The sequence below is a fragment of the Sus scrofa genome, chromosome 1 (genome assembly GCF_054392235.1).
Source record: "Sus scrofa isolate SSC_HxYL_T2T_F1_AM1 chromosome 1, Sscrofa_HxYL_maternal_Yorkshire_Landrace_v2.0, whole genome shotgun sequence".
In the NCBI taxonomy this organism is placed as follows: domain Eukaryota; kingdom Metazoa; phylum Chordata; class Mammalia; order Artiodactyla; family Suidae; genus Sus; species Sus scrofa.
This window is the reverse complement of record NC_139383.1, coordinates 130,981,173-131,008,858: the sequence shown is the minus strand read 5'-3', so window position 1 is coordinate 131,008,858 and position 27,686 is coordinate 130,981,173. Positions and strand designations below refer to the sequence as shown.

At 39.0% G+C, this 27,686-nt stretch overlaps 1 protein-coding gene across 25 annotated transcripts in view; it reads right to left on the bottom strand.

The window, feature by feature from the left end:
- Window positions 1-26,039, bottom strand: part of ATP8B4 (ATPase phospholipid transporting 8B4 (putative)) — a 263,719-nt gene extending 237,680 nt beyond the window's left edge. For 12 of the 25 annotated variants that reach the window (XR_014811506.1, XR_014811513.1, XM_084970388.1 and 9 more), the window contains exons 1-2: window positions 25,858-26,039; window positions 12,807-12,875 (exon numbers count right to left, since the gene is read on the bottom strand). Coding sequence is in view for 7 of the 25 variants with exons in the window: in XM_084970388.1 (XP_084826514.1) it covers window positions 12,807-12,834 (28 nt within the window). In the remaining 18 variants the exon portion in view is untranslated. Of the gene's footprint in view, window positions 1-12,806; window positions 12,876-18,391; window positions 18,635-21,010; window positions 21,092-25,857 lie in introns of those variants that run through there. The other 13 variants (XR_014811501.1, XR_014811511.1, XR_014811510.1 and 10 more) reach the window with 3 other exon arrangements.
- Between the last annotated feature and the right edge of the window lie 1,647 nt (window positions 26,040-27,686).

The window sequence follows — 27,686 nt, the reverse complement described above, 5'->3', positions numbered from 1 at the left end:
AAAGGGGGTGGGGAAGAGTTCCCATTGTAGCACAGTGGAAACAAATTTGTCTAGGAACCATGAGGTTGCAGGTTCAATCCCTGGCCTTTCTCAGTGGGTTAAGGATCTGGCTTTGCCATGAGCTGTGGTATATGTCGCAGACATGGCTCAGATCCAGCATTGCTGCAGCTGTGCCACAGACCATCACCTGTAGCTCCAATTCGACCCCTAGCCTCGGAACTTCCATACGCTGCTGGTGTGGCCCTAAAAACACAAAAAGACAAGAAATAAAATAAAATGAAATAAAATAAGATAAAATAAAGTAAAATAAAAGGGGGTGGGGTTTCATCAAAGCTGAGTCCCTTCTGCAGGCTCTAGAGGAGAATCTGTTCCTGTATTTCTAGCTTATAGAAGCTGCCCGTGTTCCTAGGCTCATGGATGCATCACTCTGACCTCTGCTTCCATCATTACATCACTTCCTCTAACTCTGACCCCCCTGTCTCCCTCTTATAAGAACCCTTGTGATTACACTGGGCCAACCCATATTATTCAGGATAACCTTCCCATCTCAAGATCCCTAACTTCATCACATGTATAAGGTCACATATTCACAGGTTCCAAGGATTAGGAGATATGCATCTTTGGGGGAACAGGCATTAATCGGCCTACCACAAGGATCATCTCTCTCCCCTGCACAAAGTATCCAGTGTTGCTCTATCTCAAGAGAGAAGCCAATTCTTACAAAGGCCTTCAGGGCCCTGCTTTATATCCTCACAGAGACATCCCATTGCCCTCTCTGACCTCAAATCGCTACCAGAAGCAGACACTCATCTGCACTTTTCATCCCAAGGCCCCAGAAATAGCACTGGAAATTTGTTTGCATTGCTTTTGCTGTTTGTTTTGGGTTTTGATTTGCATGATTAAAATATTTTAGCCACAAGGGTTAAGATCATTGTCTCCTCTACTCTAGTTCCCCAAATCACATTTTGCCTCATGTCAGACAGTGCTAGGATCCACATAAGCTGTCAGGTAGGAAATAAAGTAATTCTGTACTGAGCATGGTATATTTATGTGACTGACTGTCACTTTTGTACAGAGTTAAGTTACTGGTGGTCATCCCAGAGTGGGAATAGTTCTCCTATCTCCATGGGGAATCACCCAGTGTTATAACACAAAGGTGCAGGGCTCAAAGTCATGCAGCAACACAAGCATGTCCAAAAGCACCTCATACTAGAAATGGAAGAGGCAGGGGTGTGCAATACATAGCCTGAGGTTAGCTTGTGCAGGATTCTTCCAATCATCACACATGAAATTATATGCAGAAGATTTAATTTTCATCAACTCCCAGTCAAAACAGAATTTATCTCCTATTAGTAGTATTAGAAGAGTCAAGTATTATGTATCCTCAATATTGTATATAACAAACACATCATACACATTTTTCGTTTTACATGGGGATTGTACAAAATAAAATTAGGATTCCTGTGCTTAGAGAGCACCAACCAATTTGCTGAGTACTATATATAGTAAGTACTTCTGTAACAGTTCAGATATGAAAGAAACTTGATGGAAGTTTTCCCAAGATTGACAATTCTAAATGTTTATATGACATTATGAAGTCATGAAGCTGAAAAACTATCTTAAGCTGTCATAAGCTATTATGATTTTAAAACTAAGTTTAATAATGTGCTAGAGGAAAAGGCGAGTTGTCTTTCTGGTGTCTCTATAGAAAATTATGTAAAAAAATAATGGTCATAGAAGAGGCCAACAAAAAAGAGGGGCTAAAAATCAAAGAAGAAAGGTATTATAAACATATGCTAAACAATGAATTAATGAAGTTATTGTGTTCTTTTTCTGAATTTTGTGATGTCTGTGGTGTTTTTCAGATTTTCAAAATGGTGATTTATAGGAATTTATTTTTTCATGCTAAATGGCTATTTCCTACACTACCTAATTTTGTATTTTGTATCAGCCTCAAAAAAAACAAAAACAAAAACAAAAAACCCTGGATCCAGCCATGAAAACCACTCCTCCACTTGCTCATCCAACTCCAGCCACAGTGGCTTCTTTGTTGTTCCCTGAACACACCAGGCACACTCTCACCTCAAAGCCTTTGCACTTGCTATTCCCTCTTCCTGGAATGCTTGTCCTCCAGATAACTCCATGGTTCCCTTCTCACTTCTTTCAAACCTTTGCTCAACTATGTCTTTCTCAATTCATCCTTCCTTGATTACCCTTTTGAAAATTGCTGCTCCTCCAGTGTACAAGATAATTTACGTATTAATTTTTATTGCTGACTGTCTTTCTTCCCCTCCCCCCACAAGAATGTAAGCTCTACACAGGTTGAAGGATTTTTTTTTAAATATGTTTTGTTCACAGTTGTTTTTTTTTTCTGTGTAGAACAGGGTCTGACACATAATAGGTGTTTAATAAGTGAAATGGCCTGCTGGATGGCTGTATTACTGGATGAGTAGATGGATGAATACATGAATAAGTGAATGAATGAACTACCAAAGTTTGGATTATCTTAAGAATATCAGCTACCACCACAGCGACACAAGAACAGTCAGTTCAGCCAAAATCATTGAAATGTGATGTTTTAATTGGTTTATACACTGTGTGAAGGTAGATTTAAAATTCGCAGTACACTTTTAATTTGAGTCATTAAAAGTATTTTTCTTTATAGAAAATACCATGTTTGCAATTACATTAATTTGATTTTATTCCACCATTAAAAGAAAATCTAGGAGTTCCTGTCATGGTGCAGTATGAATACGACTGGGAACCATGAGGTTGTGGGTTCGACCCCTGGCTTTGCTCAGTGGGTTAAGGATCAGGTGTTGCTATGAGCTGTGGTGTAGGTCAAAGACATGGCTCGGATCAGGCATTGCTGTGGCTGTGGTGTAGGCCAGCAGCTACAGTTCCAATTAGCCCCCTAGCCTGGGAACCTCCATATGCCATAGGTGTGGCCCTGGAAAGCAAAAAAAGAAAGAGAGAAAGAGAGAGAGAAAGAGAGAAAGAAAGAAAGAAAGAAAGAGAGAAAGAAAGAAAATAAATCTAGATTTCAAAATTGAGCCTAGAAATAAAAATCTTAATTTCCTTAAATTAGGAAGTTCTATTTGAACAAATAGTGAAAGCAACATTAGTTGAGATATAGGAATATCAGAGAACTGTGAATAAGGTAGCATTTACTAAAACTACATAAAATAATAACAATGACAGCTACCATTCATTAAGTGCTTACTACATGCTAGATACTGGCTCAAATATTGAATTAAAGGAATATTCTAAGGTATGGGCCTATGGAAGGGATATAAAAGCATTCTTTAATAATAAATGATTATAATTCTAGGAATGAAATCTTTCAATTAAGAGATTTTTTTCAAAACCAAGTATGATAATTAGAATATTATACATTTGGGAATTCTAAATAATAAAAAATGGAAAACTGCAGCAATGGTTTGGAAATACGTTCTGTGGCCAATCAATGTGTATGACATAGAATGCGATTCTAAGTATTTATTACTTTATTATTCACTGCAATGAGGCAGTTAAAAATAGATTTATGTTTGTATGTGTGTCATAGCTAAAGTTTAAATACATTCTATCAGAGAAGTCTGATTAATATATTGATTAACCATTGCTTTCCTATTCAACTTGACTATTTGTTTTGCTCATTCCTTAGAGAACTTTTTTACATTCTCAAGTACTCATCTATCAACTATAGAAAAATGATATTTAATGTAGCCTTCTGATAAACTTATAAAACATATTATTTTTAAATATTTGGGACTTCTACTTCCCACTGTAATGGAATAACATGTCCAAAACAATCCATCTATTGAGAACAATTTTAACACCTAGATGAAATATACAAAACTATTGGAAGTTACCATAGAACAACAAAATCAGCCAGATCTTCAAGAACCGAGCTCTAGCAGAGAAAAGAACTATACTGACGTAAACCTGATATTCTTTACCAGTCCCTTGAGGCATTTGCTAATTCCTAACCTGCCCAGATGTGAGACAATAATTAGAATTCAAAGCCTATTGGGGGAGAGGGGCCCTACTAACCTACTAGGTTTTCAGTTGACTTCTAAAGAACTGTGAGAATTAATAAAAAGGGGCTAGGCCTTATAAAAGCTGAATCCCAGCATATAAATAATATATGCTCAAAACAATGTCTGAGAAGCAGGTATATTAACTTCAGTTAAAGCACCACCTCATTTGTAGGCAGTGCCTAGAGCTCACGATAATTTAAAGTAACACAAAATGTTTAAATTTTCATTTATTTTAAAAGCAGAAGAAAAATGAATAAATGGATGCACAATAATGAATCCACCCTGGATTATATTTGTCTTTATACCCACATAATTGTAAAATGTAATTTTCTTAATATTTTTTGGAGGAAGGGGCCCTTTAAGGGCCCATGAAAGACATAAGGTGACCCTGGTCTGATTCTTCCCTTCCCACACCCCATAAATATACTAAGAGCTTCCCCACTGAGTAACACAAGTCGACTCCACAAAAATGTGAGTCGACTCACATTTTTTAATCAAGAGTAGTTTTAGCTAGTTTAAGGAAAGCCTCAAATTACCTACTTTCTTTTCTTCCCATATTACCAAACTACCTAAAATCTGAATTAGGTATTTTACACATGAACAACACTCTTCTTGATTGCTTTGTAGAAAAGCACATATATACTTTAAAGTGATTGTCTTTGGACTTCCTATTCAAGTTTACACATAAAGGGTGAATTACAAGTAACAAACAGAAGACAGACTGAAGCATGTTTTAAATGTTTGAGTCAATTATTCACATCTTGAAGAATAAGATTTATGTGAATATGGAGATAAATAATAAAAGGCATATCTGGAAGAATGAAGCATACATCTGTACACCTGAAACTAACACAACATTATGGGTGGACTATACTTCAATAAGTTTGTTTTAAATGAAATATTTGTTACTTATTTATCAATGTTGCATTTCTTGGGTGTGGTGATGATACTGTGGTTATGTAGGAGAATGTCCTTGTTCTTAGGAGATATCTGCTGAAATATTTGCGGTAAGAGTCATGATGTATACCACTAACTTTGAAATGTTCCAACAGCAATAAAAAGTGAATGTGTGCATGTGTATAGGGTGTATGTTGGGGGTGGGATGGGGGAGAGAAGAGGAAGCAAATGCGGCAAAATGGTAGCAACTGTAGAATTTTGCAGAAAGGTATTCGGATATTTATAATTCTTTCCATTTTTCAAAATAAAAAGAGGAAAATGTAAATGAATACTATTATAGAGAACAATTTAAAGATATAAAAGGTACCTATGATTACAGGATTTTGTTTAGAAGCAAGTTTAAAAATAATATACACTATGATTTCATTTAGGGATTTATATTTGGATGAATATACACAAATGTATTAATAGAGGTCACTGGTTGGAGCCCCATAAATTGTGCAACATGGGAGCCTCAAACGGTTAGCTCTGGATAGCCCAATTATGGTGACATCTATGTTCTTATTTTTATTTAATAAAAATTTCTGATTCACATATACATACAAATTACTTTTTTTTTCTCCTTTTACAGCTGCACCTACAGGATATGGAAGTTTCCAGGCTAGGGGTCAAATCAGAGCTACAGTTGCAGGCCCATGCCACAGCGAGAGCAACTCAGGATCTGAGCCACACAGGGACAGACTGTGGTGGTCATCTCAGAGGCCAGAGGGAGGCATGGCTTGCCACCACTGGGGGCCTGTGAGTGGGCTCCACCTGTAACCCCAATCACCTCAGGGGTTGGCAAAAAAGAAAAAAAAGAGGGCACTGCAACCAAGCACCATATACTATTGTTCTCACTCTCCTTGGAACACACCCACCTGCAGCTGCCACTGCCAAATACTCTGGGCAGTGCCCAGATACTGGTCACTGTCCCTTCTCAAGACCCTAGAACTGGGAGCGGCTGGTGCAGCACCTCCTGGGTGGGCTAAGTGGGACAGGGTGCCTCTTGTGTGGTCTCCAGGCAGCGGGGGCAAACTGTCACAGTTATCCCTGATTGCAGAGGTGGGCATGGCCCACCGCCACTGCAGATACCTGAACAAAAGTCACTTGCAGTCCCATTCACCTCAAGGGCACCACAGAGGAGGGCATTGTGATTGAACACCAACTATTGGTGCTCTCGCAATCCCAAGAACACACCCACCCTGCTGATGCCACTGCCAAACATTCCAGGCAGTACCCACACGCCTGCTCTCTGTCACTGCCCAGGATCCTGCAACTATGAGCAACCTGTACAGCACCTCCTATGTGAGCTAAGTGAGATGGCTTGCTTCATGCATGGTCTACAGGTGGTGGGGGCAAACCACACAGTTATCACTGACTCTAGAGATGGTCATGGCCCGCTCCCAATAGGAGTCCCAGAACAGGCAGCACCTGTGGTTCCAATCACCTCAGAGGAGGGCATTGCAATCAAACACAAGCTATTGTTGCTCTCATTTCCCTGAGAACTCACACACCCTGCTGTTGCTACCACCAAATGCTCTGGTCACCTTGAAGATATGCCTAGAGTTCATTGCCACTTCCCAGGGCCCTACAACTAGGAAAAACCTGTGCCACCTTCCTGCAGATCCTTGCTGCTCTTCAAAGCCCAATGTCCAGGCACTGATTGCTGGCCCTACCCATTGCCTCCTTCTCCCTGAAAACACACTGCACATCCTGGGAATAACAGCCTGCCCACACTGAAGAAAGAGACAGCAAATATTCACACTTCCACCCCCAAAATAAATAATAACCCCCCACAAAATACAAAGGGGTGCTCTTGCATAGAAGTAGCCCTCCAAGACTAAGGTTGGCTTCCCTAAACTCACAGAAAAAGAAAAATATAAGCAAGAAGAAGAAGCTCAGAAACCATTCCCAGTTAAAGGAACAGGATGCACATGAAGCAGTCAACAAATAAACAGACCTCTGCAGTCTGACATACATTGAGTTCAAAAGGAAGATATTGAAAATACTGAAGGAATTAAGAGAGGATATGAACAGTAATGTAGACTCCTTTAGAAAGGAAATAGAAAATATAAAGAGCCAAGAAAAACTGTAAAATTTATTTGCAGAGATGCAAACTGAGCTAAAGTCAATAAAGAGCTGAGTGAATAATGGAGAGGAATGAATTAGTGATGTGGAAGATAAAATAATAGAATCACCCAATCTGGACAGCAGACAGAAAACCAAATGGAAAAACATGAAAGCAATATAAGAGTCCTACGGGATAATATAAAGTGGGCCAATCTACACACAATAGGAAGGAAAAGAAAAAGAAAAGGGGATTGAAAATATATTTGAAGAAATTGTGGCTGAAAACTTTCCAAATCTAAAGGATATAGATATCAAGATAGAGGAAGCACAGAAGGCCCCAAACAAGTTGAACCCAAACAGGCCCACACAAAGGCAGATTATAATAAAAATGGCAAAAGTTAGAGAGGATTCTAAAGGCAGCAAGAGAAAAGCAGAGCATTAAATATAAGGGAACCCCCATAAGGCTATCAGCTGATTTCTCTACAGAAACACTACAGACCAGAAGGGAGTGGCAAGATATATTTAAAGTGCTGAAAGGAAAAAATTTGCATCCTGGAATACTCTTATCAAGCAATAATATCATTTAAATTAGAAGGGGAAATAAAGATTTTATCCAACAAACAAAAACTAAAACAGTACAGCAATACTAAACCCATTCTAAAAGAAATACTGAAAGGGCTTCTCTAAAATAAAAAAAAAAAGAGAGAGAAGAAGAAAAGAAGAATTAGGATGGAAGAAATAACAACTGGAATGCAGTCACTTAAATAAGCCAGCATACAGATCTAAACAGGAAGATGTTTAAAAAATAATAAAATAAAATAAAAACCAGACATCAAAAAATCATATATTCTTGGGAAGGAAAGTAAGAAAATACAGATTATTTTTTTATTTTAATGATGTGTTTGAGCCTATATGACTATCAGGCAAAAGCAAGCAGATACAGGAAGGGGTTAAAGTACTTTAAAAACAGGGCAACCACAAATCAAAACCAAACATTACATTCACAAAAACTGAAAAGTACTCAAGCAAAAAATAAATGTAAACCATCCAACAAAAAAAGAAAAAAAGAGGAACATATAATCAACTGGAAAACAAGGTTTAAAATGGCAATAAACACATATCTATCAATAGTAACCTTAAATATCAATGGACTGAATGCTCCAATCAAGCAACAAAGAGTGGCAGATTGGATAAAAAAGCAAAAACCTTCAATCTTCTGCCTACAAGAAACTCACCTTAGGGCAAAGGACACATATAGGTTGAACATGAGGAGATGGGAAAAGATATTTCATGACAATGGACAAGACAGGAAATCAGGAGTTGCAATACTCATATCAGACAAAATAGACCTTAAAACGAAGGCCATAAAGAAAGATCAAAGAAGGACACTATTTAATGGTTAAAGGATCCATTCAAGAAGAGGCTATCACAATTGTCAATATACATGCCCCTAATATAGGAGAACCCAGATACATACAACAAACACTAACAGACATAAAAGGATAAATTTATGGGAATACAATCATAGTAGGAGATTTTAACACCCCACTCACATCAACGGACAGATCCTATAGACAGAAAATCAATAAGGCAACAGAGTTCCTAGAGGACACAATAGAAAAGTTAGACTTAGTCGACATTTTCAGGACATTACATCCAAAAAAATCAGAATATACATTCTTCTCAAGTGCACATGGAACATTCTCAAGAATTGATCACATACTGGGACACAAAGCTAACCTCAACAAATTTAAGAGTATAGAAATTATCTTCTCTGACCACAATGGCATAAAACTATAAATTAACCATAGGAAAAGAAATAAGAAAAAACTGACTACATGGAGACTAAACAACATGCTACTAAAAAACCAAGGGGTCAATGAGGAAATCAAGAAGGAAATTTAAAAATCCCTCAAGACAAATGATAATGAAGACACAAACACTCAAAATCTATAGGATGCCACAAAAGCAGTGCTCAGGGGGAAGTTCATAGCAGTACAGGCCTTCCTCAAAAAAGAAGAAAAATCTTAAATAAACAACTTAACCCAACATCTGAATGACTTAGAAAAAGAAGAGCAAACAAAACCTAAAGGTAGCACAAGGAAAGAAATCATAAAGATAAAATAGGAAATCAATAAAATAGAGATTCAAAAAAGAGAAAAAAATCAATAAAACCAAGAACTGGTTCTTTGAAAAGGTAAACAAAATTGACAGACCTCTGGATAGACTCACCAAGAAGAGGAGAGAAAAAACCCAAATTAACAAAAGAAGAAATGAAAAAGGAGAGGTCACAATGGATACTACAGAAATACGAAAAACCATAAGAGGATATTATGAACAATTATATGCCAACAAATTTGACAACCTAGAAGAAATGGACAACTTTCTAGAGACTTACAGCCTGCCAAAACTGAATCAAGAAGAAATAGATCAGTGGAACAGAGTGATCAATAGAAATGAAATTGAATATGTCATAAAAACATTCCCTACAAATAAAAGTCCAGGACCAGATGGCTTCACAGGTGATTTCTACAAAACATACAAAGAGGAATTTATACCCATCCTCGTTAAACTTTTTCAAAAGTTTGAAGAAGAAGGAACATTATCAAAGACATCCTACGATGCCACCATCACCCTAATTCTAAAACCAAAGATACCACCAAAAAAGAAAATCATAGGCCAATATCTGATGAATATAGATGCAAAAACTCTCAACAAAATTTTAGCCAACCGAATCCAACAACATATCAAAAAATCATACACCATGAGCAGGTGGGATTCATCCCAGGTGCACAAGGATGGTTCAACATACACAAATCGATCAACGCCTTACACTCAGTTAACAAAAGAGAAGTAAAAAACCGCATGATCATTTCAATAGATGCAGAAAAAGCATCTGACAAAATACAACATCCATTCATTATCAAAACTCTTACCAAAGTGGGTATAGAGGGAACATATGTTAACATAATTAAAGCCATTTATGACAAATCCACAGCAAATATAATACTCAATGGAGAAAATCTGAAAGCCTTTCCACTAAAATTTGGAACAAGACAAGGATACCCACTCTCACCACTGTTATTCAACATAGTATTGGAAGTCCTAGCCTCAGCAATCAGACAAACAAAAGGCATTCAAATAGGAAGAGAAGAGGTAAAACTGTCACTGTATGCAGATGACATGATACTATATATAAAAAAACCCAAGGACTCAACCCAAAAACTACTTGAACTGATCAACAAATTCAGTAAAATAGCAGGGAACAAGACTAACATTCAGAAATCGGTTGCATTTCTGTATACTAAAAATGAAATATTAGAAAAGGAATACAAAAATACCATACCTTTTAAAACTGCACCCCAAAAAATCAAATACCTGGAAATACATCTGACCAAGGAGGTAAAGTACTTATACTAAGAACTACAAAACATTAATCAAGGAAATTAAGTAAGATGTAAAGAAATGGAAAGATATTCTGTGCTCCTGGGTTGGAAAAATTAATATTGTAAAAATGGCCATACTACCCAAAGCAATCTACAGATACCATGCAATCTCTATCAAATTACTCATGACATTTTTCAAAGTAGAACAAACAATCCAAAAATTTACATGGAACCACAAAAGACCCAGAATTGCCAAAGCTAGCCGGAGGAACAAAAACCAAGCAGGAGGCATAACTCTCCCAGACTTCAGGCAATATTACAAAGCCACAATCATCAAGACAGTGTGGTTCTGTTACCAAAACAGACATATAGATCAATGCAACAGAAGAGAGAACCCAGAAATAAACCCTGACACCTATGGGCAATTATTCTTTGACAAAGGAAGCAAGACATAAAATGGGGAAAAGACAGTCTTTTCAGCAAGTATTGCTGGGAAACCTGGACAGCTCCATGCAAATCAATGAAACTAGAACACATCCCCACACCATGCAAGAAAATAAATTCAAAATGGCTTAAAGACTTAAATATAAGACAAGACACCATCAAACTCCTGGAAGAGAACATAGGCAAAACATTCTCTGACATCAACCTTACAAATGTTTTCTCAGGTCAATCTCCCAAAGCAACATAAATAAAAGCAAAAATAAACCAACAGGACTTAATCAAACTGACAAGCTTTTGCACAGCAAAGGAAACCAAAAAGAAAACAAGACAACATACAGAATGGGAGAAAATAGTTTCAAATGATGCAATGGACAAGGGCTTAATCTCTAGGATACACAAACAATTTATACAACTCAATAGCAAAAAAGCCAACAACCCAATTGAAAAATGGGCAAAAGACCTGAATAGACATTTCTCCAAGGAAGATGTACAGATGGCCAACAAGCATATTAAAAAATGCTCAACATCCCTGATTATTAGAGAAATGCAAATCAAAACTACTATGAGATACCACCTCACACCAGTCAGAATGGCCATCATTAATAAGTCCACAAATGCTGGAGGGGGTGTGGAGAAACGGGAACCCTCCTGCACTGTTGGTGGGAATGTAAGCTGGTACAACCACTATGGTGAACAGTGTGGAGGTACCTTAGAAAACTAAATCTAGAACTCCCCTATGACCCAGCAACCCCACTCTTAGGCATATATCCGGACAAAACTTTCCTTAAAAAGTCACATGCACCTGCATGTTCATTGTAGCACTATTCACAATAGCCAAGACATGGAAACAACCCAAATGTCCATTGACAGATAATTGGATTAGGAAGATGTGGTATATATACACAATGGAATACCACTCAGCCATAAAAAAAGAATAAAATAATGCCATTTGCAGCACCATGGATGGAAGTAGAGACTCCCATAGTGAGTGAAATAAGTCAGAAAGAGAAAGACAAATACCATATGACATCATTTATATCTGGAATCTAATATATGGCACAAATGAATCTTTCCACAGAAAAGAAAATCATGGACTTGGAGAATAGACTTGTGGTTGCCAAGAGGGGAGAGGGAGGGAATGGGGTGGATTGGGAACTTGGGGTTAATATATGCAAACTATTGCCTTTGGAATGGATTAGCAATGAGAGCCTGCTGTGTAGCCCTGGGAACTATGTCTAGTCACTTACAATGAAGTGTGATAATGTGAGGAAAAAAATGTATACATGTATGTGTAACTGGGTCACCATGCTGTACAGTAGAAAAAAAATGTATTGGGGAAATAACAATTAAAAATAAATAAATAAATAAATAAATAAATAAATAAATAAGGATCTGAGCCACATCTGCGACTTATGCGGCGGCTTGCAGCAACACCAGATCCTTAACCCACTGAGCAAGACCTGGATCAAACCCACATCCTCATGGACACTCTGTCGGGTTCTCAACCTTCCAAGCCACAATGGGAACTCCATACAAATTACTTTTTAAAAGAGTGAGACTAAACTTATCAAATCCCTGCAACAACAGATTCTACTGGGAACTTGTCCCTGTCGAAACTGGTCAATCTAACTTTTATACTACTAAGTGATTGGATATAAATAAATCATTTCATTTGAAAAAGAAAAAATGCTGACAATAATTCTAGACTCTTAAATTGGCACTGGGAATATGAAAGTATTGCCACAAAGGGCATGACAGATGATCTGGGGGTTGGAACTACATGGAGACAGATTTCAGCAGAGACAAAATTCATCAGACTGAACATTTAAAATATGTGTGGTTTTTGTTTATAAATTACACCTCCATAAAGTTAAAATCAAAATTAAAAAATCATATTTACTTTGTGTCACTTCAAGAACTCAACACTTACCGAGTGATTTCTTTTTACTGCAGAACATAATTGCTCCGGATTATCTTTCACCAGGTCTCAAAGGGTGGCCTATAAAACAAAACAAACAGAAAAAAAAAGCAAATACAATAAACCAGAAATGAACACAACATTCATTTTTGAGAAATGCTCTTTAACCATAAATTTCCATCCTTCAGCTTTATTCCTAGTCAAATCTAGACAACTAGGTAACACAATAAGGAATAACAGACCCCACTTACCAGCTTTAACTCAAATAAGATAAGCATAATTCTATACGAAAATTATCTATTTGTATTACAGTGGCTATATGGAACTAGTTAAGATAAGTACAAATATACAATTCAGTTTGGCATTAAAATAGAGCCAAATTTGTTCATACATTCAAAACTCTGTGAATCAGAGTATCTCAGGGGTAATGCTCCAGCACCTGCCTTTTATTCAAGCACCAAAAGTGATTCTTTCCCATAGCCACAGCTGGGAACTACTGCTAAGCTATGGGAGATAATGTGGAAGAAACTATTGGCCAGGCTTTACAGAAACAAAATACAGTTCAAAATTTTTTCTCATTTGTATAGTCTCTTCCATATAATTATTAAAAAGCCAGAATAATGCATTAAAGACTTACATGTAAGACCTGAAACCATAAAATTCTTAGAAGAAAAAATAGGCATTGCACCCCTGGACATCAGTCTTAGTAATTTTTTTGGTGTGTTGGCAGGGACGGAATCTGTCTCCTCAGGCAAGGGAAGTAAAAGTGAAAATGGAATTACATCAAATTAAAAAGCTTTTGCACAGTGAAGGAAACTATCAACAAAATGAAAAGCCTACCTACTGCCTAGGAGAAGATATCTGCAAATGATACATCTGATAATGTGCTAATACGCAAAATACACAAAGAACATATACAACACAACTTAAAATTTTTTAAATAAAAACTTTTTTAATTTTTTTTTAAATTTGAAAATGGTCAGAGACATTTTTTTTCCAAAGAAGAGACATATAGATGGCCAACAGACACATACAAAGATGTTCAACATCACTAATCACCAGGGAAATGCGAATCAAAACCACAATGAGATACCACCTCACACCTCTCAGAATGGCTATTATCAAAAACACAACAAATAAGTGTTAGCAAGAATACAGAGAAAAGGGCACTGTTTTCTTATGCACTGTTGGTGGGAATGTAAATTGGCGAAATGGCTATGGAAAACAATATGGAGTCTTCAAAAAAGTGTAAAAAAAAAAAAAAACGTATGATCTAGCAATTCCACTTCTGGGCATTTTTCCAAATACTACAAAAACACTGATTCAAAAAGATATATGCATGGGAGTTCCCATCGTGGCTCAGTGGTTAACGAATCCGACTAGGAACCATGAGGTTGCGGGTTCGATCCCTGGCCTTGCTCAGTGGGTGAAGGATCAGGCATTGCGTTGCTGTGAGCTGTGGTGTAGGTTGGTGACGCAGCTCAGATCCCACGTTGCTGTGACTCTGGCATAGGCTGGTGGCTACAGCTCTGATTCAACCCCTAGCCTGGGAATTTCCATATGTCATGGGAGCGGCCCAAGAAATGGCAAAAAGACAAAAAAAAAAAAAAAAAAAGATATATGCACCCTTATGTTCATCACACCATTATTTCCAATAACCAAGATATGGAAGCAACTTAAGTACCCATTGAGAGCTTAATGGATAAAGAAGATGTCACACACACACACATACACACACACACAGTGGAATACTATTCAGACATCAAAAAGAATGAAATCTTACCATTTTCGATAATATGGATATACCTAGGGAGTATTATGATAGGTGAAACAAGAGAAAGACAACTACTGTATGATCTCACTTATATCTAGAATCTGAAAAACAAAGAAATTAGTAACTAGAACCCCCTCCCCCCCACACACACACAAACCCTCAGAGATACAGGGAACAAAAAGGTGGTTGCCAGCAAGGAGGGAAGTGGGAGGATGAGTAAAATAGGTATGAGATATTGAGAGGTTCAAACTTCCAGTGACAAAATAAATGAGCCATGGGGAAGAAATGTACAGTGTGGGGAATATAGTCAATAATAATGCAATAGATCCATATGGTGATAGACGGTAACTAGACCTACTGCAGGGATTATTTTGAAATGTATAGAAATATCAAATTGTGGTGCTGTGCACCAGGAACTAACATAGTGTTGTAGGTCAATTATATTTCAAAAGACAAACAATAAACTACAGGAAAAAAAAAAGAAGATCAGATTTGTGGTTACCAGAGGTGGGGGATGGAAGGAAGCGGAAGAGGATGAAGGTGATTAAAATGTACAAACTTCCAGTTAGAAGATATCAGGCACTAGGGATGTTATGCACAACATGATGAATATAATTAACACTGTCGTGTGCTATATACGAAAGCTTTTAAGAGAGTAAGTCTTATGAGTTCTCATTACAAGGAAAAAACACTTTTTTCTTTTTCTTTTATCTGAGATGATGGCATCTGGAAATTATTAAATAATACTGATCAAATCATTATGCCGTACACCTTAAACTTACACAGTGCTGTATGTCAGATTATATCCTACTAAAACTGGAAGGAAAATAAAGTCATTTAGCAATAAATAAATAGGGAGGCAGAATAATGTTATTATTGTCTTTCATTTTTTCCTTACATACAGCCTAGTCTTCTTCATAAGATAAACTCTATTAAGGATTCAGAATGAATAAATAAAGACGCAAACAAACAACTTCAATATTTAGAACTCAATAGACGATGGAAATGAACTCAGGCACCTTGGCAGACACATGACAGGGTAGGCAGAGGTACTGAATGCATGCTCTTTAGATTAAAAAGAGAAATGGTTGGGAGTTCCCATCGTGAATTAGGGATCTGGCATTGCTGTGAGCTGTGGTGTAGGTCACAGATGCAGCTCGGATCTGGCATTGCTGTGGCTCTGGCATAGGCCAGCAGCAAAAGCTCCAATTTGACCCCTAGCCTGGGAACCTCCATATGCCACAGGTACAGCCCTAAAAAGACAAAAAAAAAAAAAAAAAAAAAAAAGAGAGAGAGAGAGAGAGAGAAATGGTTTGTTTGTTCCTGCTCAAAGAAGTGGCATAGCAGGATGCATTAAAAAACATAGAAGAAGTTGTTTAGTCATGTGGAGACCAGAAAAGAGGAAGGGTAATGCTTATGGCTTAACAGTTGCAAGAAAAAGAGAATGCAGAGGAATTTCATCAACACCTACTGCTCCACTACAAATCTCTGGAGTCTAAAAAGCCTGCAACCATCAATATTTCTCCCTGTTTTGCCCAGAGGTTCATGAGTTCCCATCACCAGCTGCAGGATAAACAGCAACCTGCTGAGGGAACAGCCACCCCTCTGGTGCCCCTGACAAACAAGGCCATCAACATCATGTAAAACTCACTGCTTTTCCAGGGACAAGCCACTAGAACTGATGAATCCAACAAGAAGACAAGGGTACCACTGCCAGGTGCTGCCAGAAGCAGGGATAGGTCCTCAAGTGTAACCCTTCAAATCACTCTTCTGTTTTTCTTCCCATGCCTTCTACCAACTGCCACCAAAAGCTGCCTAAGACAGTCCCCCCCCCCACTTCCCCGGCTCACTGCTCCCCACCCCCTCTAGGCAGCAGACGCCCCTAGGACATGCCTGCTGATCAGTGACTGCTTTCCTGTGCATTCCTCCTAATGAGTTTCCCAGCTCTAGCCCTGGCTACCTACAGACCAAGATCCACATTGAAGTCAGAGTCATCTCTATAAAAGTTAAATGGCATTATGTCACATTCCTGATTAAAACCCTCCAATGACCTCCCATTGGCCTAAGAAAAAAAAATCAAATTCTAACATGACTCATTGCTCTGCAACCTGGTCCCTGTTAGCTTTCCTAGCCTGATTCTCATCACTCTCCTTACTACCCCCATTCCTCCTTGTAACCCCTCACGTCTATTTTACAGAAATACTCAATTTAGCTTCTTTCCATTTGAGGGCCTTCACACATGCTCTTCCCTCTGCCTGTAATAAGCCAACCCCATTGTCAACCCCTTCACCTGAAAATTCATACTCAAATTTCCAATATCAACTCATATATCACTTCCTCTAGGAGTCCTCCCTTGGTCTCCCAAATCAAAGATAAGAGCACTTCCTATCTGCTCTCATAGAATCCAGAACTTTCCATTTCAGAGCCCCTATCATTCTAGAATGTGTCTGCCTATTGTATTGGCTGATTTCCCATTAGTCTACAACTCCAGTGGGGCAGAGACCTGATATGTCTTATGTATAGTTATACCTCCAGCATCTAATGCATGCCTGGCTTACAGCAGTATTCAGTAAACATTTGCTAAATGAAAGAATGATTGCTGCTCTCAGTTTCTATAAGGAATGAAACAAAGGCCTCCAGATGCTAAAATGCATTTCCCTTTTAGCAACTATCCCTTCCCAGACCCCAACCTCAAGTTCAAGAATGTCTTAGATCTTCCCAAATTGTGAATCATCATGGCTTTCTTGACTGCTCCCTCTCTCCAGTTGGTCCCCATCCTCCTGTGCACCCATCCCCCAAGCCTAGGAAGAACCTCAAAGAACAAGAAGCATTTGATTACCAATAGGAACAGGATTGCAGGCAAACTGAAGAGCATGAGATAGGAGGAAATTTGCAAATTTGGGGGGAGGAGGGCAAGAGGAAGCACTCTGGCTCTAGAAGAAAATGCACAAAAGAGATTTTTTGAGGGAAATCCCTTCTACGAGAAGTAACATGGACAAGGGAAGTTTTAATCCATAAAGGACTATCTGTGTTCCAACAAATACGTACAACAACAGATACAAAAAAGCAACATGGAAAAGGATTCTGTGACAATGACACCTGGATCTGGTGGCCCCATCTGGTCAGAGAGTTAAGGCTCATCAGCAAATTCTAAGCCAACTTGTTAGGACTTGAAAACTCTCTCTAGGGACTAAGTAAACAGGTTTTGTTTTCATGGGCGCAGAGTCCCTCGAGCAGGTGAAAAGAATTATTCTTTAAGCAAGATGGCAAAAGGGACTCTCCACTCTGACAGGCGGTAAAAGAAAGAAATTCAATCTCTCAGGAAGTTATTAAGGGTACTGGCCAGTGGCCAACTTTTTCTTCCTTTTTCCTTATTGGTTCGCTAGATTGCTTTGATGGATTAGTACTAACAGGCAGTATAAAGGATGAATTAAATACACGATTATTTAATATAAAGGGAACTCAAAAGAAAATACCCATGAAACCCTTTCTCTCTCTTATTTTAGATCTTCCTACAAACACTTATCATTTTAAAAAACCTCTAACAATTAAACATAAAGCAATACCATATTCTTCCTAAAATTACCTTTAAGCCATACAACTATTTCATTGCTTTTACTTTCTCTAATGCCATTTCACAAATATCTTTGAAGTCTTTTTATTTTAAAGATAATGAATAAATTCTTTTTAAATTTTAGCCATTTTTGCTTTTGTAGAAAATATTCTCTATTGCATAATGAATCCACAATAATAATGCAATTACTGTTGTATAAATTAAACAATATTTATGTAAGATTCGTAAAAGTTGTTTCTTATTAATGACCTGATTCAAGTGTTTTTATTCTCTAGAGCATATGATTACAACAAAAATTAACAATTGAAGTTCAAGTCCATGTTTCCTCCAATTCAATCTTATCCTTGTAACAGCAGCAATCCCAGCATATTTAATGGAGGATTCAAACTAATGTAGCAGATCCCAGTGTAAATTTGAAGAAGTAAAATTTAGTGCTTTTATTGTTGTACATATATGAGTTCACCAAAATACTCCAGCTGACATTCTCTCCACCTGTAAAAGATGTCAAAGTAAAGAAAAAGCCATCTTTTGTTGAACTTTAGAATCAGTGAAAGTCTAAAGAAATAGACTCAAAAAAAAATCAAGTGATAAAGGATTTGTAAATAAACTATAATAAAAAAATAAAAATACAAAAGAAGGATTTGCTAAAATGAAATCTAGCCCCAAAAGTAGGAACTTAGGAATTTGAAGTTCAACCATTTATAAGTGCTAAAGCAAATATTATTTCCATGAATACCTTCCTCCTTTTTTGAAATCACCTCAAAGCTGAAGAAATGGGAAAAGCTGAGCTGCTAGATAGGTCTTATCTTACCCTTACCTTCACCTTATGTAAAGAATTAAAATGGTGCTTTTCTTGTGTCAAAGTGTTAGTGGGTTTTTATAAGAAAGGTCTGTGGAAATGTAGGGAGAGAAATGGAACTACAATAATAGCTAAGCACTTTATGTGTGTTAATTCATTAAAATGACTACTTTATTGGCAAAGATTGAGAGCAATGCTTGCATGAAGAATTTGAGGCTTTTAACATTTTAAATTCGGGTTTTGAATCTTGGAAAATAATTCCTCTAATAGGAAAAATGGCAAAGTCGAAGGAAAACTGCAGTTTGTTCGAGGGAAATAGGAGTTGGTTTCAGATACCTTGAGATTGAAGGTGGTGACAAGACATCCAAGATGGAAATACTACTTAAGAAGCTATTTGCCAAAAAAAAAAAAAAAAAAGGAGTTCCCGTTGTGGCTCAGTGGTTAACGAATCTGACTAGGAACCATGAGGTTGCGGGTTCGATCCCTGCCCTTGCTCAGTGGGTTAACGATCCGGCGTTGCCGTGAGCTGTGGTGTAGGTTGCAGATGCGGCTCGGATCCCGCGTTGCTGTGGCTCTGGCATAGGCTGGCGGCTACAGCTACGATTAGACCCCTAGCCTGGGAAAACTCCATATGCCGTGGGAGTGGCCCAAGAAATAGCAAAAAGACAAAAAAAAAAAAAAAAGAAAAGAAGCTATTTGCAGAAGAGGGCATCCTGGTCAATCATCCTGGTGATTCCTTAAGGAGGTCCCTGCTTATAGTGAAAATGGGTACAACTGGATGCAGGTGACTCAACACTTTAAACAAAGGATGAAAATGGAGATTCTCTTTAATGATCAGAGGCCATTCAGCAGTCAAGTTATTAGAGTTAATTCCCCCTGCTCCAATTCCATGATCACCAAGCAGTTTGCTGATAATAACTTGCTTTCCCACAGAAATCTGCCTTCGGGGGAAAAAATACACCTGTCATGCATGTTGAAGTGAACATTCTGGCCCTCTTGACAGCTATATTGCATGTTTTCAATTAACAAATTGTCATTCATCTTACTCTATAGCATCAGTCTCCTGAGCTTGTATTAACCTGTCCCAGAAAGACAGATCTGTTTTTGGTATGCTGTTGAATTAGGGTCCAAACTCTACAGCACAAATGACCCACTCTAGTCATAATAAACTCACCAAGAGGCCACTAAGGGAACAGCCTGCTGACCTGCTGAAAGGGCAGTAGGACGCTATGGCTGCAAGCTTATACTTGGGCATCATACCACCTGATACTGGATTCCTGCTTTTTCTACTAACATTACAGAATATAGTACAAGTAAGCTCTGTAAGCCTCAGAATGTACACACAAGGACACACAATGGAAGTACTTGCTAGATATTAGTTATCTTGAAGGAAGCCCTCTGAACGTTCTCTGTCAAAAAGTCTACATAAACATAGGATGAAATGAGAACAGTGAATGTAATTCCTGTAAGATGCTCTGTCATAAAATAAAGGTGGTAAAGTGTGAGTGAGTAATGAGACTGGGGGTAGAACCAGTGAGAAGAGAGATTAGAAATATGAGGGAGAGTAACAGGAAGGCAAAGGAATCAGAGGAGACTGGACAAGAAAGGGGAAAGGCTGGGGCCAGGGCAGCTGGGGAAGAGACAGGAAGCACAGGTGAAGCCAGGAGAGCAGCAAAGGTAGATTCTTGGCAGCTCTCAAGAGTGCTGCCCAGGAAGCCCCCCTGCCTAGCTTCATCTCAGGGTCCAGGGAGAAACTGGACTATCCCTACTGGGGGATTCTCTACTGCCTGCAAGCAGTGGGTTCTCCCCCAGTTCTCAGGACTTAGGGACAAGATGGGCCATACAGCTTCAAGGAGCCCAACCCCAGCCCTCAACTCATTAAGATCTCCTGCCCCTTCCATTCTATTCTCCAGTCCCTGTTCTGTTTTGCTTACCTTCCTCTTTCCCCAGATCTGTCTTCTGGTCCTCTTTGGGGACATTGTACTATATCAGAGAGACATTTAGGATAACAGATCCCAATCTCGGCTCAATTACTTTCTATCTAGTGTTATTTTGACCAAGTCACTTACCTTTCCTAAGACTCAACCTCCAAATCTGTAAAATTGAGGTAATAATGCCTTCCTCCCAGGACTGCTACAAGGTTAAATCATGTGTAAATATAGTTCACTCCATAAAAATGTGATCCCTCCCCCTTCTTCCTTCCTCTTTGCTCTGTCCTCCCTCCTCCTGCTTCCTCCCCTTTGCTCCTCTTTCATTCTCTCAGTTTCCTTTCCGTGTCCCTGACTTTCCTTCCCATTTCTCACTAAGGCACATGCTTCAAAGCCCAGCCCAACCCCTTTCTGAGGACTAACCCATAGGAAGAGAGGGGAAGGTGGCTGCCTGGGAAGCCAACACCAGGCTAGGCTTAGGTGAACCTTGAAAAACCCACCTGCTTGAGCAAAGTAGAGTCTGAGGATGGGAAATGGGATGGCAGGATATGGAATCAGCCCCTTCTTTCCTCCTGCTGCCTCCATTGTCTCTGGTCCTACCCCTGCCCCTTCCTCCCACCCAGCCCTAGGTCACGAGGAGCTGAAAAGCAAAGCCTCAGTAAGTTCTCCCATCCCTGGACATGGTGGCCTTGCAATCATATCTGCTGAGAGTCATGTTGATCAGCCCAAGAAAATTCCCCAGGGCCCCCCATGCCAGGCCTCTAATAGATGAGGTGAGGGATGAAGCACAGGTCTAAGAACCCAGGGAAAGGAGATGGTGGTGAAGCAGGGAAAGCTCAGCCTTGGGAGGTTAGACCAGTGATGGATAAGGTGAGGAATAAGCAGGGCCTCAGTCCTGAATATGTGCAGCTTTGAGTGCTGTGTGAAGGTAGAAGGTGTAGATAATTCATCATTCTGGGGGTCAAGGGCAGCTGCCGAGAGCCATAGTGCTTGTGGAGTGTAGATAGTGGGTAAAAATAGAAGTAAAAATTTTTAAGCCAGTCTGTGTGAGTGTTTGTCAAAGTGATGGTTAGCACAGCCAAATCTATAAACTTCTTACCAATTATATCTAATTACCATGACTCAAAAATAAATTATTCTATTTCCTGTATAATGTATATCAGATTGATTTTGTTGTAAGTTGTCATGCCGACACTAAGTTCTGTTTATATCCTGTTAAGCATGCAGCTGTTACCCAGCCACAAAATTCTAAAGTAGTGGGAACCCTGCTTCCCCTCCTCCTCTTGTTTATCCCCTGCTTATTTTCCAACCTCATCTCCTAGTTTTCTTTTCTCTTTCCTTTCTCCTCCTTTCCTGGCCTGCTTTCACTGCCTCTTGCGTGCATTTTTACCCTTCCTCTCCCAAACATGCCTCCCTGGCTTGATCATCTTGCTTCCCCTTCTAACTTCCCCATTTCTCCACCAGCAATGGACTCAGACAGCCCGGTTTGGTCTTGTTAGCACTCTACCTCCGGCAATCCCCCTCCCTTCCTTTCTTTTTATTTTTGTCTTTTCTAGGGCCACACCCAAGGCATATGGAGGTTCCCAGGCTAGGGATCTAATCGGAGCTGTAGCCACCAGCCTATGTCAGAGCCACAGCAATGCAGGATCCGAGCCACGTCTGTGACCTACACCACAGCTCACAGCAATGCCAGATCCCTAGCCCACTAAGCAAGGCCAGGGATTGAACCCACAACCTCATGGTTCCTAGTGGGATTCATTAACCACTGAGCCACAATGGGAACTCTCCCCTTCCTTCTAAGCCCTGGTTTTCTCATCTGTAAACAGAGACATCAAGATAACTCATGGGATCATTTAGCAAACTAAATGAGGTCATCCTTGTTAAAAAAAAAAAAATTAGCACAGTTCTTCCTACTACAAGGTTAATACCCAAGAAAAAAAAGCTATTATTATTTTTATTTTTCTTGAATGCATTTTTAACTCTACATATGTATAAAACCTCCTATCCATTTGAGAGCACCCCTACTGATGCTCAATCATCAAACACTTATCAGATGTTTATTCTATGTGAAACCTGGGCTGGGTAGAAGGATGCAAGGATCATTAGACACTATCTCTCTTCAAGATACAAGAGTCTGGGGTAGAAAAGAACAGGTACATAGAAAGGTCATTAGAATGGCAAGTGCAGGGCTATGGCAGGGAGGGACTGAGAACTATCGAGGAAAAGGGAAGGGGGCCACCAAGCCTGCTCTGCAGAGTTAGCAAAGACCTCACAGATGGTGATTCCAAGTCCTTTTGAAGAGAAGAGTTTGCTTAATAAAACAAGGTAACTACAGGCAAAAGGAACAGCATATGGAAAGACCAAGTGTTGTGAAAGGAAACAGTGACTGTCCTAGCAACCAGATTACAAGGAGCATGGAGGAGTATGCTGTGATATGGGGTTGGCAAGGCAGATGAGAGAAATTCTGAAAGAAGTCCTCATTATCATCATCCTCATCATCATCATCATCACTCCTGTTCACTGGGTACTCAGCCTGATGCTAAGCACAGACATGTATCATCCTCAACAGAACTCTGTGGACAGGGACTATCATTATCATTCAATAGCTGAATGATGACACAGAGCACTGCTATGGTCAAGATGCTGTGGTTGAGCCTCAGATAATGGGGAGGCAGAAGAGCTCTTTCTGTAGAAAAGTATGATTAGAATCCAGGCCCTCTTGTCCACAGTCATTGCTTCCTTGTGTCTCTCTATGCAAGTGCATGCTGTCAGAGCTTTCAGGAGGATTTTACTCTCACAACATGGACTGGCATGGAAAGAGATGGGGAAGCAATGACAACAGTCAAGTGGGGTTGGATTCCAGAAATGTTTCTACAGTTGCAGTTGACAGACTTTATAAACAGTCCATATGTTGGGGTGCAAAACAAGGATGAATCTGGGATAACTTCCAGAGTTTTGGCTCAAGACAAGGAGAGCATAGAGGTGCCATTAACGAAAATGACAAATATAGCAGAGAAATGAGAGGGAAGAGAGGTTGGAGGAGCAGAAGTAGGGATTGGGTGAATAATAAATAACCGTAAGTAAATTCAGTTTGAACGCACTAAGCTTGAAATGTCTCTTGATCACTGAAAATATCTTTGGCACAAAAGAAACAGATTTGTAGACTTAGAATCATCAACATATAAGGAAGCACTGAAATCAGGGGGAATGAATGATCTCATTCAGAAAGAAGAAGAATAAACAGAAGGAGGAGAGGAAAGAGGGTGAGGATGAATCAGTAAGACAAGGACATAATCCTAGTGAACACTCAACCTTAAAAGAAGGGTCAGAGAAAGATGTATTGAAACTAACTACTGTGGCTTTCCTACTGTGCCCTCATCCTCAGGGCATCCCACACAGAGCCCAGCACTGGGTAAGCAGATGGTCAACAAACTAGTATTGAGTAAAGAAGAGGAGAGAGGAGAAAAAGGTAGGCTCAAATTAAGGAAGGACAATGTTTCCAAAAATAAAATGGTAATATTTAATATTTATATTTAACATTTAATTAGAATTTTATTTGTTAATATTTGGAAAATATTTACTTTTGCTAAAAAGTAAGACTTTAGGCATGTGCTACAAATGTAAACCATTTGGAGGTTACCATTTTTTTTTTGTCTTTTTGCTATTTCTTGGGCCGCTCCCGTGGCATATGGAGGTTCCCAGGCTAGGGGTCAGATAGGAGCTGTAGCCACCAGCCTACGCCAGAGCCACAGCAACGTGGGATCCGAGCCGCATCTGCAACCTACACCACAGCTCACGGCAATGCCGGATCGTTAACCCACTGAGCAAGGGCAGGGATCAAACCCGCAACTTCATGGTTCCTAGTCGGATTCGTTAACCACTGCACCATGACGGGAACTCCTACCATTTTCTTTGACATCATTTCTCAAGAAATCCTGAGAACAAATACTAGCGTCTAAATCTTGTACATGCCATGCAAGCATCTAGGCTACATAAAGAAATTTTATTTCAAGGAGAGCCACAATTTCTGATTTATTTTGAAATGATAGGTTTAAGTCTTTTCCTACTAAATGAAAATTTCTAATTTACCATGTAAGAACAAAATAAAATCCTCCTGAGCACAAAATAATCCTCCAGGGACTCACACACACAAAAATCACTTGGTGGTGTCTCATTTTCAAAGATACATGCATGCATGATGAAACAATATAAAAGCACAAGATAAATAATATAGGTCAAAAAATCCCTCTGAAATTACATTTTCTATAAAGGCTGACAGGGAACAACGCTGGAGCAAAGGTGGCCATTATGGGACACAGGTGTTGGTAATTCCACACATAAGACTGTATTTCTTCATCCCCTTTCTTATAAGCTTTCAGCCCCCAATTAGTGTTTCTCACCCATTTCCTTTTTCTTCAGAACACCTAATTGTCAACCAGGGACCTGAGATTCTCTCATGTCTATCAACAAAACAACTAGAAAATCCATTTTTTTGTTCATACAAATCACAGTATTAAAAACATACCCTTCAAGCCTCAGAGGAAGAGCTCAGTGACAAACTGTCTGTGTCCAAAGCATGAATTGATCATAAACTGAACAAGATCTTGAATGGGTGTACCAGGCTCTCTGACAAAAAAAACCTGAAAACCAACTATTATCAAAGGAAGTAAAAACTACCCACAGACCCAGAATAAATGGACATTGAAGCTACACCCACTGGCCAGGAAATAGGTGATGCTGACAGAATAAAAATTGGAACTTCAAAGGAAAAAACAGAAATATCCTTTTTCCCAAATCCAACTAAATTTCCCCAAAATTATTTTTTAATGAGAGGAGAATAATAAAGACTTTAGTAAACTTCAACAACACATAAGATAAAAATAGCAAAACAAAACAGCAACCTGGAAAAGAGAAATAGAAAACCCCAAACAGCCCAGAGCTAACTTCCTTCTTGGTCTCACCAACCCCTGAATACTCCCCAGACTCACCTCAGCCTGGACCTAACCCTCTCCCCTAAAAGGGAGATGTCCCAGCAGTGCAGCAAGATCAAACAGGTACCCATTCCATGACCATATCAATGAGAACAACAAGAAAAGCAAGGCTATTCTGAAAGCTGTAATAAATTACATAGAAAACAAACTAGGTCTCTAGGGGACATTCTTGAAAACCTGAAATCAACTCCCGGAAAAACACTCTTGACCACTTACCACTACCGGAAGCTGCTAGAGGGCAGATCAGAATCAGCATCTCACCAGAAAAAGAGAAAGGCGTTGCAGGAAATCAGCTTCAGTGGCAGTGAGGAATTAGGGGAGAAAAAAACTGTCCTTGGAAAAGTACTAAAAGCCCAGAAGAGTTTCTCCTGTAGTTGCCTGCTGCTGCTATGAGGGTGGAACTGGTTAATCTTGGAGAAACAAAAGGAAGCTCCCTAGAGACTGACTTCAGCAGAATGGCTCCTTCTGTGGGAACCAAGAATTCAGAAGGATGGAAGCCACAACGAAGGGGCCACCAGCTACCACTTCTGCTTACCAAAACTTTTATCTGCCCTGGACTGAGAAAGATAAATAAACATCTTTGGAGTTCCCACCTGTTTTTCCCAGAGATAAAGGAATTAGCGATGTCCGCTTTTTTAATCATTATAAGGGGAATTCAACTCCCTTATGGATGAAAGCCCAGCACATTCAAGCAACATTTAATACACAGAGCGATGACACTTCTTCTTTCTTAATACCCTTAATTTCAGCTCAGAGGAAGCAAACAATTAACCCTAATGGTGCTGAAGAACAAATGCACATGGGGGTTGGATTTAAACTTTCTAGTTTAGAATTGCTTTGAGAGGGTTCTGGCTCTTAAGATGGGATTTGATGAAAACAAAGTATTTTGGCTTATGCCTATTTTAAAAACAAAGGATTATGGATACTTTTCAATACATCTAAATCCATTTATGGATTTTCCAGAAGTTGCAGCAGATTTGCAATTTGAGTACTGAAACCAGATATGTTTTAGTCCTGTGTCTTTAACCAAAGCAAGCAGATCCCCTGTTCATTGTCAACTCCACTCTCCAGCAACAACGTGGTACTGAGCCAGATCAGAGAGAAAGGAGGGCCCTGCCTGGTCAAGGCTCCACAATCATTAAGAAAGGACAGATTTCTTAGGACAAGAGTAATGGCTTTCTTCCTTGCATGATAAAAAGGACTAAGAACAGTCTATATGAGAAGCAATCATTTCTTTAAGATACTTACAATGAAAAACTCTTTTAAATTACAAAGCAATTTAAGTATAGCCTCTATACCATTTTTAAACCATCACGTTGGCAACTGTTTTAAGTCTGATAATTACCTTTGTTGAAGAATATTTAAGGAAATCTGCACCTTCTCCCACACTGTTAATAGGAATAGAAATTGATAAAATATTTTTAAAGGAAAACTAAGAAATACCTATCAAATATAGAAATGTGTATGTTTCTATCTCTTAGGGATTTTCCTTATAGATGATCACAAGCACGTGCAAATGTATGTGTAAAAATGTTCATTAATAGCACTATGATGGCAAAAAACTAAAAATGGCTTCAATACAGGGGACTGGCTAAGTAAGATAAGGTACATCCATGCAAGAGTAGTATGCAGCTGTCAGGAGCGGGGAGAACGAGCATGAAGAATCAGATGGTCCAGGTCCACCAGGGACTGACCAGGTGCCTCTGAGCAGGTCCCTAAACCTCTCTGGGCCTCAGTTCCTCATTTGTAAAAAGGTGAAATTATAGTACTTACTATAGAAGATTACTGTGACCAGGGCTTGGAGCATAGCAGATGCGCAATAGATA